Source organism: Erythrolamprus reginae, chromosome 1 (assembly GCF_031021105.1).
Source record: "Erythrolamprus reginae isolate rEryReg1 chromosome 1, rEryReg1.hap1, whole genome shotgun sequence".
NCBI classification, from domain to species: domain Eukaryota; kingdom Metazoa; phylum Chordata; class Lepidosauria; order Squamata; family Dipsadidae; genus Erythrolamprus; species Erythrolamprus reginae.
The window spans coordinates 262228734-262241854 of record NC_091950.1 but is presented as its reverse complement, the minus strand read 5'-3'; the positions used below and the strand labels follow the sequence as shown (position 1 = coordinate 262241854).

Sequence of the window (13121 nt, the reverse complement as noted above, 5' to 3'; positions counted from 1 at the left end):
ACAGACTCCCCGAGTGATCATTGTTCCAGTATATAAATAGCTTTCCAAATAGGATATGTGATTGAAGAATTCAGGTTTGTGCTGTGAGAAATAATGATATGCCTGCAGAAATCACTTTATGAATATACTGTGTATATTTCATTATGAATATGACAAAGTTGGAGTTTTAAGCAGTTTTGATGTTGCTAGATAGATTAGCAAACATCGTTTTACTTTTCTTTTTTTCCTTTCAGACACCTCCTTACTTTCAAGGCAGTAATGGTTTGCAAACAAGTCCATTAAATAAATGCAACCCTTAGCAAATAATTTGTATTTGGAAGCCAACCAGGGCGCCTGGTTCACTCGTGCCTGTCAGTCATTGGAGAGCCAGTCGCAAAGGCAGCGTGGTGCTCCGCCTACCTGCCCAGACACCGCCATTTGAGTTCTTTTCCCTTCTGCACATACACAGAATGCTTTGCACATGTGCAGAGGGTAAAAGAACCCAAATGGCGGCAGGTGAGCAGAGCCTGGTGCTGACTTCGCAACCTGCTTTCCGACAACCAACAGGCACGAGTGAACTGGGAGCATTTCATCCCTGAAGCCAAGGCATCCAGAAGAAGTGCGGTGAGTTTTACCGCTGTGGCCTTCTGTAGCATGAAACATTTATTGGCCACTTGAAGTTTATAGGAAATATATAGGAATTCCTTTGCCATTGTTGGGATGATCCCTATCCATCTTTGCAGCTACAAATCTTGAGGGAGAGTGTATCTTTCCCACTTCCTGACATGTGTGAGTAGATCTATTAAAGCTCATTCATAAAAATATACTGTACTTTGAAGTCCTGTCTAGTACCTTGCTTCCTCCTGGACATAGCTTTCTTTGCTTCTACAGTATTCCCCAGTGGCTGTCTGATTCTGGAGGGGCAATATAGATCAGGGGTGTCCAACTGGATTTGTCCTAGGGCCGAAACAGCATTCTCCTCCGTGGGCCACACGGAGGGAGGGAGACGGGACCGACAGCACCTGCAGCAGCCTACCGGCCAAAATGGCAAGTCCTGCCGCAGGAGACTGTCCAGGCTAAAAATGGGGTGTGCAGCATGTGCCCCCCACCCACAGTCCTGCACCCCATTTTGGCTGCCAGAGGGACCACAAGCTGGTCCTTTGCTATTTGTAGGCCAGCCCCGCAGGCCAGATTTAACCATCCCCCTGGGCCAGATGTGGCCCATTGGTCTAAATTTTGACATTTCTGATATAGATGCTCAGGTATTTCATTCGTTTACACTCCTTGTGATATCCAGCATAAATCAGCTAGGTGACTTCAGTCTAGTTACTCTCTTTCTTCGCCCAATCTATCTCACAAGAGTTATTGTAGTAGGAAATATAGGAGGAGGAAGGAAGATTAAGTTTGTTGGCTGCCTTGTATTGTTTATAAGGTTACAAGCATGAAATGCTGAAAATGGGGATAAAGAATGGGTAATAATAGCTCTAGTCAATAATTGTCATCTTAAAAGCTTTCTCTCTTTATTGTTTTATGTCTAACAGTTTGCTTTATTGATAAGGAGAACGGATCCCTTATTTCAGCTCATTTGCTTCCCAGAAATATATTGCTAATTTGCTATTTTTATTTTCCAAAAGAGGGGAAATTTTCCCTTCAATCTTCGTTTGATAATAGTGCCCACAGAACACTTTTATAACCGTGATTGGTGTATTGGTTCTGTCCAATAAAATCTTCCTCTCTTTTGTTTCACTGCCCTCCTTCCTGTTTCTTCCTCCATGACCTCAAAAGGACTACCAACTTGCTTTGTTATTCAAGGTATTTTTCATTGTACGTTTGACTTGGCTTTCTTCTGTGTCCATGCTGTTGTAACTGAAGTGAAAAGACGTGTCCTTTATAAGTGGAATGTTACAACCCTGAACATGCTGTTCTCATAACTGTTGGCATTGTAGACTTGAGGCCCTTAACTTGCGAATACAGATGTGTGCAGAGTTATCTCTTTATAGGGGAAAGAGCACTTCAGATTACAACATTTTGCCCGCTTCCACTTGGAAGAAATAGCATGTTTGGTCATATGTTTTCCTCTTAAAGAGATGTTTCAGATCACTTATGGAGGTTTTAGCTAATGCCTTGGGGAATTAAGAGCACACTAAGCACACAGTGGCTTTTGACTATGACTACCTCAATTATTCGTCAACCCAGTCTTGGACACAGGGGGGTGTAAGTGGGCACCAAAATGCAGAAAGCCACGCGAGGAGCATATTTGATCTTTTATTGCATTTGTAAAGTGCCTGTCCTCTACGGACTTTAAATGGCATGCATTCCTCCTTTCAGTTTTATATGGCAGCACTATGAAGTAAACTAAGTTGAGAGAATGACTAATCCAGCATGCTGAATAGCTGTGCCTGTGTGTGCATGTGTGTATTTCTCTCTCCTTCCTGGTTTGACTTTGGGTTATTCATGCCAAGAAAAGTGAAGCACATAATAAAATCAATGAGGAAATCTGTGTGCAGGAAGGTCAGTCTGAGTTAGATACAGTTAATCATAACATAAGGCAGTGATGGCGAATCTTTTTCCCCCTCTGGTGCCAAAAGTGTGTATGCGCGTGCTATTGCATGCGTGTGAGTGCCCACACCTATAATTTAATGCCCCCTGCTCTCCTGCACATGTACACATGACCCCCTCCTACTGTCCTACCCCCCTGCGCATGCGCGGACAACCCCCTTTCCTGCTTCCCTGTTTCCCGACTTCCAGTGGGCCTGGTAGGCTCATTTTTTTGCTCTCCCAGCTCCAGAGGGTTTCTTTTGGCTCCCCCGGAGGGTGTTTGAAGGCTAAAAATGCCCTTCCGAACAAGCTGAAAATCAGTTGCAGGTAGCACATGTGCGCTGGAGCTCAGTTAGGGCAACAGCTCACATGACAGCAGATATAGCTCCACGTGGCACAGGTTCACCATCACTGATATAAGGCCTTTATAAGCCATGTTCTCTATATCTGGGAAGGAGGGTTTCCTACCCCCCCCAAAAAATTAGCATTTCAGACAACCTTTTAGGAACATCTGTATTGCTTTGCTTCAAGGTGGACTGTTTCCCTTTTCTTTCTGGGATTTTGGCTTTTTAAAAAAAAATTCAGCTCTCTGCTCTCTTATTATTGTAAATTGCCCCACAAGCAGAATTGGTTGGAATGAGAATTGTTGAAATGCCTACTTAGGCACAACTGTGGCTTCTCATGCTTCTGAGGTTCTCCTAACTTAATAATAATAATAATAATAATAATAATAATAATAATAATAATAATAATAATAGTATTAGTAGTAGTAGTAGTAGTAGTAGTAGTAGTAATAATAATAATAAACTATTATTATTTTCTAGCTGTTTCTCTTCAATTTGTGATTATTATTATATCCATGTTTAATGAATAAAAGAGATAATAATAACAATCACAAATTGAAGAAAAACAGCTAGAAAAATAACAAAATATAATGATTTACAAATTGAATTTGAGCTACTACAGAGGAAGAAATCAATGGTTGTGCCAATAGTAATAGGAACCCTTGGAGCAGTACCCAAAGAGCTGCCTAGATATATGGAAATTTTGAACTTAATATCCTGAAATATTTAGAAGTTATCTTAACAGCTCTTAGGACATTGGTTAGGAATTTAACTGTTAAGTTTTTACCAATCCCAGACTGTGAATCGAATTGAAGATTAAAGTGCAGAGATTTATATAAAGGAGCACTTTTCCACTGGGGGAAGGAAAATGAAAAGTCACCAGAGATGTTAGAAAACATCCTGCAGGGATGGGAGGGCTTGGCGAGAACTATCTCAGCAGTTTACCTTTTGGAAAATGGTTATTTTATAACAAGCGGCACCAAACTAGAGCGGCCATTTTATTAACTGAGGTAACAAGAGCGGAAGTGAGGCGTCAAACTGGCAAACTAAATAGCAGCTCTTAAAGAAGTTAAATACAAAATTGCCGATCTTTTCACAAAAAATAAGTACCTTAACATTGGCTATTTTCAAAGTCTGAAGAACAAACACAATATATATAACCCTAGTTTTTCCCTGTATGCATAGAAATTAAAAAAAACGAATTAGTGATTTATGGCTTGATTAGGCAGGATAAATTGCAGAAAGAAGAGACTCTTCAAATAACTTTAGAGCATTGATGGCGAACCTTTTTTGGCTCGGGTGCCAAAAGGGTGCATGTGCATGCAATAGCGTGCATGTGCATGCCCACACCCATAATGGAATGCCCTCCCCCCATGCACAAAACACCTGCATTGCCCCCGTGCATGCGCACAGTCCCCTGTGCTTCTCCCCTCCCTCCCATACGTATGCACAGGCCTCATTGAAGCCTCCAGACTTCCGGTAGGCCCATTGGCTATTTTTCGCTCACCTCAGGGTTCAGGAAAGCCTCCTGAAGCCTGGAGATGGCAAAAGAAAACAGCCCAACAGGCCAACTGGAAGCTGTTGGGCCGTTTTTTGCCTTTCCCAGGCTTCAGAAGGCTTTCCTGAAGCCTGGAGAGAGCGAAAATGGCCAAAAAGAAGGCTGAAAATCAGCTGGCCAGTGTGGACATGCGCCTTGCGTACTCTCAGATATGGTCGCTACTTTAGAGGAAGGAACTAAAATACATTTTCACTGCTGTGAAGAATATTGGAACTCACTACTTTGTATCTTTTTTCTTTCCTATTCTTTTTCTTTTCTTGCACTTTTAGCTTTCTCTTTAACTTTTTCTTTTTTTCTTTCTTCAAAATAGATTGAAAGTAATTTCAGTTAGTTTAACATATCTTCCAGGGAAAGGTTATATAAGAGGGATATTTCTGTATTCAAAAAATTAACTTTGTAAAAAAGAATGTACCTTCAGATATGGATGGATGGATGGATGGATGGATGGTTGGATGGTAGATAATAATAATAATAATAATAATAATAATAATAATAATAATAATAATAATTAATAATAATAATAATAATAACAACAACAACAACAACAACAACAACAACAGAGTTGGAAGGGATCTTGGAGGTCTTCTAGTCCTGCTTAGGCAGGAATCCCTACACTACTTCAAACAGATGGGTATCCAACATCTGCTTAAAAACTTCCAGTGTTGGGGCATTCACAATTTCTGGAGGCAAGTTGTTCCACTGGTAGAGGTAGAGTAAATTGGTTGATTGGTTAGTTTGTCAGGGTCTTTAAGGATGTTGCCTGTAGACCTGGGTGATCTAATAGATATTCTATATTTGTATTTGAAAAAAGTTCTTGGCAAATGCCGTCTCCAAAGATTTCAAAGCAAAGTCAGTTGTCCCATAAGAGGACAAGTACTTTTATGGACTGGCAACCGGTTAAAATAAGCAGAGTAGGAATAAATGGAAAATCCTCCCATCAACAGGATTTCCAAGGTTGTGTCCACCAGGTATTATATGTGAAACTAATGTACACATATGATTTAGGGTTAGGTCTGAGTAATGACATACCCATGTTTGTTGTTCACGACGGTGAAATCAAGAAAAGATTATGAAGAATTCCCGAAGGATCTCTCTAACCTGGGCAGCCTCAGAATGGCAAAAGCTATTCTGCACAACCAAGCAAAATAATACAAGCTGGCCCAGAAAAAATTGCCACTGTTACTGTCTTGGCAGTGACTGATTGATTAGGAATGGAATCTTGGAATCCTAGTGAACAATTTGATTAAAGTGTCAATCCACTGGCAATCCACCGCTGATATTGAAATGCCTAAAACATGTCTCAGGTGAGGGGGGATTGCATAAAGCGTTTGGACACTGAAAAATAAAACTATAAAACTGGAAATGGCATGGGAAGGTCACCAAAGGGATTCTATGGCTGGAGTACAGTGATCCCCCGTTTATTGCGTCCCCAACCATTGCGAACAGGGTACTTCGCTATTTTTCAACCCGGAAGTCAAAAATACCATCTACGCATGCGTGCCGGGCACGCATGCGTAGATGGCAGCGGCTTCCCTGGGTCTTCCCCCTCTTGCTGGCGTCAGCGAGGAGTTTCCCCACCGCCCACGCAAACTCCTCGCTGCCGCCCGCCCTTCGCCCGCCCACACCGTTCATTCTCGCCGCTTTTGAGCTGAGTCCGGGAGCGAATTCGCTCCCAGACTCAGCTCAAAAGCGCCGATAGCAAGCGGCAAGGAACGGCTTGTCTCGGCGCTTTCGAGCTGAGTCCGGTCAGCTCGAAAGCGCCGAGACAAGCCGTTCCTTGCCGCTTGCTTTCGGCGGTTTTGAGCTGAGTCCGGAAGCGAATTCGCTTCCGGACTCAGCTCAAAACCGCCGATAGCAAGCGGCAAGGAACGGCTTGTCTCGGCGCTTTCGAGCTGAGTCCGGTCAGCTCGAAAGCGCCGAGACAAGCCGTTCCTTGCCGCTTGCTATCGGCGGTTTTGAGCTGAGTCCGGAAGCGAATTCGCTCCCGGACTCAGCTCGAAAGCGCCGAGAGCCAGCGCCCCCCGGACCCCCAACCCGGGTTTGGGGGGCTGCTAGGAAGCCCTCCATGCCGGCGGCAAACAGCCGCCCCGCCCCCAATCTTCGGCTCCTCGCTAGCGCTGTGGGAGTAAAAACGCCATCTGCACATGCGCAGATGGTGTTTTTACTTCCGCAGCGCTACTTCGCGAAAACCCGCTCGTTGCGGGGGGTCCTGGAACGGAACCCTCGCAACGAGCGGGGGTCTACTGTATTTCCTTTACCAGATAAAAATCAGACCTTTTTAGTGTAGAACAAGGGATAACTGAGTAGAAATGTATAACTTTAAATTGCAGGGATAATATAACAAAAGGCTTTCTCTCATTGTATTAAATAAAGTGATATGTACTGGAATTAAATGCCTAGGAAGAGAGAAGAAAATATTTTTGATAAAGCACATAATTAAGCTATGAAACTTCCTGAAGCCAGTTTTTTTCATAAATAAATAATATTTCATAAAAGTAGACTAAACAAGTCAGTGATGGCGAACCTTTTTTTCCTCGGTTGCCAAAAGAGTGTGGGCACATACTATCGTACATCCGTGAGTGCCCACACCCATTATTCAATTCCTGGAGAGGGCAAAAACAGCTTCCCTCACCCCCTGGAGGTCCTCTGGTCACTGGAAATGGCCTGTTCCCCAACTTCTGGTGGACCCAGTAGGCTCGTGTTTAACCCTCCCCAGGTTCCAAAGGCTTCCCTGGAGCCTGGGGAGGGTAAATATGCCCTCCCCCATCCCCCTGGAGGCTCTCTGGAAGCCAAAAACACCCTCCCAGAGCCTCTGTGCAAGCCAAAGGTCAGCTGGCCAACAAACACATGGACATTGGAGTGAGGCTACTAACGCTCTCTACATGGGGGCTACCTTTGAAAAATGTTCGGAAACTTCAAATCATGCAGAATGCAGCTGCGAGAGCAATCATGGGTTTCCCAGATATGCCCATGTTACACCAACACTCCGCAGTCTGCATTGGTTGCCGATCAGTTTCTGGTCACAATTCAAAGTGTTGGTTATGACCTATAAAGCCCTTCATGGCAGCGGACCAGAATATCTCCGGGACCGCCTTCTGCTGCACGAATCCCAGCGACCAGTTAGGTCCCACAGACTTGGCCTTCTCTGGGTCCTGTCGACTAAACAATGTTGTCTGGTGGGACCCAGGGAAAGAGCCTTCTCTGTGGCGGCCCTGACCCTCTGGAACCAGCTCCCCCCAGAGATTAGAATTGCCCCCACCCGCCTCGCCTTTTGTAAGCTCCTTAAAACCCACCTCTGTCGTCAGGCATCGGGGAATTGAGATATTCCTCTCCCTCCAGGCCTATACAATTTATGCATGGTATGTTTGTGTGTATGTTTGATTTTTAATAAGTGTTTTTAGTTATTTTAAATATTAGATTTGTCATATGCTGTTTTATTATTGTTGTCAGCCGCCCCGAGTCTACAGAGAGGGGCGGCATACAAATCTAATGAAAGAAAGAAAGAAAGAAAGAAAGAAAGAAAGAAAGAAAGAAAGAAAGAAAGAAAGAAAGAATAAAAGTGTTCCAGATTGAATGAGAAATATATTCTATGCTAGTGTACAAAATGTAGCCTTTTAACAATTATTGTGACAGCCTGAGTCGCAAAAGTCAATCTTTTTTTCCTAAACATTTTGGTAAATGTTTTTGTTTACCTTTTTAGCTAATGAGCTTAGGGTATTTTTTTATTTTTTTTAAACTTCATGGGTAGAAGTGGGAGACTTCCTATTCCTGACAATTTGGTAAAAAAGAAGGAAAGAAAAACAAAATGGTTCTCTCTCTGTGTGTGTGTAACTGACATCTGGATTATGAAGCCAGCATGCCTTCAACTGAAAACATAGAACATGTAGAATAATTAAAGAGTTAAAGTTTTCAAGTCCAACCCCTTCTTGCTTCAGCAGGAGACCCTATACTAATGAACTGGAATCCAGGAGTAATTGCAGAAATGCATATGCCCTTGATTTTTATTCTCCTTGCAAAGTTGCATTACTTGCTAGAATTGACTATTGCAGAATAATAGCAGGGTTGTAGAAAATTAAAGAGGCAAGGAGGGCAAGAGTTAAAAAGGATTCTTAAACCGCCATCAACCTCAGTCATTTATCAAAACAGATCTGTGCAGAGATGCACATCACAAGATGACTGGTTTTTTTTAATGACCTGGTAGCTATATGCATTTGTTCTGAATGAATAAAAGGGCTTTGGAACTCTAAGCACTGTGGGAAATATATTGCTCTGTGGTAGCTAAGGAAATGAAAAGCAACAATCTCTCAGTGTGAGACTTTAAAAAATATTTTTTTTTAAGTGCTTCAATTGAAGGGGCATTGCAAGTAGTAATTCTGATTTTCCTGTGTAGCATGGACTTTTTGAAAGCTCTTAAGCCAAGTGACAATGCCTTGGCTTTATTCTTCAACTTGGAGGCCTTTGGACGATAGTGGCTTTGAGCCTGATTAATTCCAAGCTAGCCTCGCCAGGAGTTTGGAATTTGGAATACTGTGTTCAGTTCTGGAGACCTCACCTACAAAAAGATATTGACAAAAAGATATTGACAAAATTGAACGGGCCCAAAGACGGGCTACAAGAATGGTGGAAGGTCTTAAGCATAAAATGTATCAGGAAAGACTTAATGAACTCAATCTGTATAGTCTGGAGGACAGAAGGAAAAGGGGGGACATGATCAAAACATTTAAATATATTAAAGGGTTAAATAAGGTTCAGGAGGGAAGTGTTTTTAATAGGAAAGTGAACACAACAACAAGGGGACACAATCTGAAGTTAGTTGGGGGAAAGATCAAAAGCAACAGACCTATTTGTAGCTGTCTTCCTGATGTGGTACACTCCAAGGATATTGAGACTGAGTGTTCCAGAATCTTTTATCATTGTGGACATATTTGTAAATTTTAAAATCTCCACTGTCATTTGAGAGTACCAGATTGAATAAAAGCTAAAGTACAGGTAGTCCTTGATTTACTATCATAATTGGGATTGGAATTTCGGTTGCTACGTGATGTAATCATTAAGCGAGTAATTGAGTGACTGGACTTATTTTGTGAACATTTTTACTACAATTGTTAAGCAAGTCACAAATCTGAGTTTGGCCTAGTGGTTAGAACACCGGTTTAGAAAGCAGGAGGCCATGAGTTAAACTCCTGCTTTAGGCATGAGTGACCTTGGGCCAATCACTCACTCTCAACCCATCCCACCTCACAGGGTTATTGTTGTGGGGAAAAGGAGGAAAAGGGACATTAAAAATGTTCACTGCCTTGAATTGTTTATAAAAAAAATAAAGGTAGGATAGAAAAAACAAATACAGTGGTACCTCGTGATACAAACCCCTCGTGATATGAACCCCTCATGATACGAACCCCAGGGTTTGGAAATTTTTTGCCTCTTCTTACGAACTTTTTTTGGCTTACGAACTCACCGCAGATCGCAAAATGGCGCTCCTCTGGGCGCCGCCGCCCGGCTGTCACCTTTTAAAACAGCCGAGGGACTTCTTGGCGTTCTCCCGAACCCGAACTTTTCGGGTTCGGGTTCGGGAGGCCAACGAGAAGCGCCGCTGCCCAGCTGTCACCTTCTGAAACAGCCGGGGGGCTTCTCGCCGTTCTCCCAAACGCCGAACCCAGAAGTTCGGGTTCCAGAGGCCGCCGAGAAGCGCCAGGCTGTTTCAGAAGGTTACAGCCTGGCGGCGGCGCTCAGCAGAACACCATTTTTGCGATCGGCAGCAGCGTTTTCGGCCGATCTGGAGGCTGGAAAGGAGGTGGGGAATCCCAATAGGGAATTCCATGGGCGGATCTTTGACGTCCCTGTTGGAAGGACGCTTTGCTTGCAACCAGTGGTAAATGAAAACACATGACCATAGGAGTAGGCGATTGTTGTAACTTCAAGAACAGGTTGTGAGTCCATTGTAATTTTTTTAAGGCCTTTGTAATTTCTGCCTTTAAACAAATGGTTGTAGAATGGAATTCTTTATTGACCAAGTGTGATTGGACACTCAAGGAATTTATCTTTGGTCCATATGCTCTCAGTGTACATAAAAGGAAAGATACATTTGTCAAGAATCATGAGGAACAACACTTAATGATTGTCATAGGATACAAATAATACAGTCATACAGTCATAAGTGGAGATGAGTGATAGGAACGATGAAAAGACTAATAGTAATAATAATGCAGCCTTAGTGAATAGTTTGACAGTGGTGAGGGAATTATTTGTTTAGCAGAGTAATGGCATTCGGGGGGAAAGTGTTCTTGTACAGTGCTCTATAGCATCATTTTGAAGGCAGGAGTTGAAACAATTTATGTCCAGGATGTGAGGTGTATGTAAATAATTTCACGGCCCTCTTTTTGACTTGTGCAGTATACAGGTCCTCAATGGGATGCAGGTTGGCAGTAATTGTTTTCTGCGGTTCTGATTGTAAATTGAAGACTACCTGTATTTTCCAAAATCTTTCTAGGAGAGATGAAATCAATTTTTCCCCAGCCAAGAATAATGCTTGACCTTTGAATAGTATGTTGGAAGCTGCAGTTTCAGAGTGAGAGGGACCCATGTGACTTTACTTGAGTACATGCAAAATAACTATTCCCATATATTTCAAGTAAATATTTACTGTAGCCGACAGGCTAGGAATAAATACCAATGCATTAACAATCTCTCCCTCTTGTTTCCTACTGAAAGAAAAAATCTTTGGGAAGTGTGTTAAGAGAGTAAGTTGTGGCTTGGGTTACAAGCTTGTTTGTGAGGCCTTACAGCTCAAGAGATGTTTTGATGTACCCTTAGTTCGGATTTAAAAATAGAAGTAGGAGACTTTGACCCAGATGTTCCTTTGTCTCAGTACTTCTTCCTGTACAAAGTCCCATTTGGTGGCCAACAATTTTCTAGTCCATAACAAAAATAACAGTGTTTTTCTTTTCCTTAGGACACAGGTCATCCTTGTACAGCCAATGATCCCACCGAGTGCTTCACACCAGTGTCACCTCAGCACTTCATAGACCTCTTCAAATTTTAACTCCAACCCATGGCAGAGGCTCAGATGATTTTTTTGTAAAAGTTTTGCATTACCATCCATGCAGTATGTGAATGGGGATTTTGTGTGTGTGTGCGTGTGTGCAATATTTCTTGATATGTTTTGAGTTAAAACCTGGGCGTAATCGGGTCAAATAGAACATTGCTGGAACTTCCATTAAAACCTTCAATTTCTAAGGAGAAGGAAGAGAGAAAGACAATTCACTTAGGAAAGGAAGAATACCAGAAATAGATAGGTTTCTGTGCAAAGTAATAATTGGAATCGGGCTATCTGGCTGATAGCCAGTAACCCATTAATGTTTTTCTGTGAGTTTCAGTGAGATCTTTGGCCTTCACTTGTTACTGAAGTAAAGAAACTGATGAGTTTCTTCTTACTTGTCCAATTCTAAATATACCCAGTTGGTACATCCTGTAAATATTCCAAAGATATTCTTAGGGTTTCTATGTATATATCATGTTGTGAGCATTACACATGGGCAAAATGTCCCGTATACCAGTTGTGCAGGAAAGCCAGCAATTCCATATTGTAAATAACATTCAGCACAGTATTTATTTTCTTAAAATACGTTCTATTCATTCCGTCCCTTCTCTCTGTCTCCTAAATAATTTGAGCTGTTGGAATCTTGGCTTCTGGAGCCAAGATACTGTTTTCTAGATGCAATCCAATGAATTGTGTTTAGTGAGAGATGTATGTGTTTTTCCAGTCTTCTCATTGATGTCTCCTCATTAAAAGTCTTAACCGCTTTGAGCAAAATAGTTGTGACTGGGCTTTGATAGAATGGGATTTTGTTTGAAGCAATGCTATTGAAGCTTTGCTATGAACATCTTGGCTAGCTTCTCAGAAGTGGAAGATAATCAGAACGCTCTCAAGGTTACTCTGAGAATGGGATTGGTAGAAGAAGTGAAGGGCAAGTTGGCAAGAACTTCCAATGTTCAAAAACTCTTGAAACACCATTTCCATGTAAGACAATGCATAGACGTACAAGGATTTATGTTATGTATCACCATATGTATTGAATCCAAGTTTCTACTTGAATAAAGCATCTTTTAACTAGAGTGTGGAGTTCCTTATGTTAACGTATTACATACTCCTGGTATTAGCATTCCCTACTTATGAACATGGATTCTAGTCACTGGTGGGTGGACATGGCTTGGGTGTGGCATATCTTGGTAGGCATGGCAGGGGAAGGATTCTGCAAAATCTCCATTGCCTCCTGATCAGCTGTGACTCGGGAGGCATAGAATAGATGGGGGCAGGGCCACTCAGAGGTGGTATTTACTGGTTCTCTGAACTACTCGATATTTGTGCTACCAGTTCTCCAGAACTGGTCAGAACCTGCTGAAACCTACTTCTGATTCTAATGCTGTACCTATATTTATGTTGATATAAGCTACGGGGAAAGCCTACTTCAGGTTTTTATGATCAGGTGTAATTTACGTTTTCAGTATTTTCATAGCATATAGCCCTATGGGGTAGCAGCCGACACCATGCTTGTATTAAATTTCAAGAAAAAAATGGTTTCCCAAAGATTTAATAAATGTTGCTCTTCTTTCTACTAAGAAAGAATTTTGATACTTGGTGGGACAGCATTGTCAGAAGGAACCAGTAATCACCCAAATGGTCTATCTTCTCTTTTCTCATC

General features: G+C 42.1%; 1 protein-coding gene across 8 annotated transcripts in view; it reads left to right on the top strand.

The window, feature by feature from the left end:
* Positions 1-12534, top strand: part of FBXO25 (F-box protein 25) — a 38537-nt gene extending 26003 nt beyond the window's left edge. For 4 of the 8 annotated variants that reach the window (XM_070732910.1, XM_070732916.1, XM_070732917.1 and 1 more), the window contains exons 10-11: positions 1765-1791; positions 11372-12534. In XM_070732910.1, coding sequence (XP_070589011.1) covers positions 1765-1791; positions 11372-11461 — 117 coding nt within the window. In that variant the 3' untranslated portion in view covers positions 11462-12534. The remainder of the gene's footprint in view (positions 1-1764; positions 1792-11371) is intronic. The other 4 variants (XM_070732912.1, XM_070732913.1, XM_070732914.1 and 1 more) reach the window with 1 other exon arrangement.
* The last annotated feature ends 587 nt before the right edge of the window (positions 12535-13121 follow it).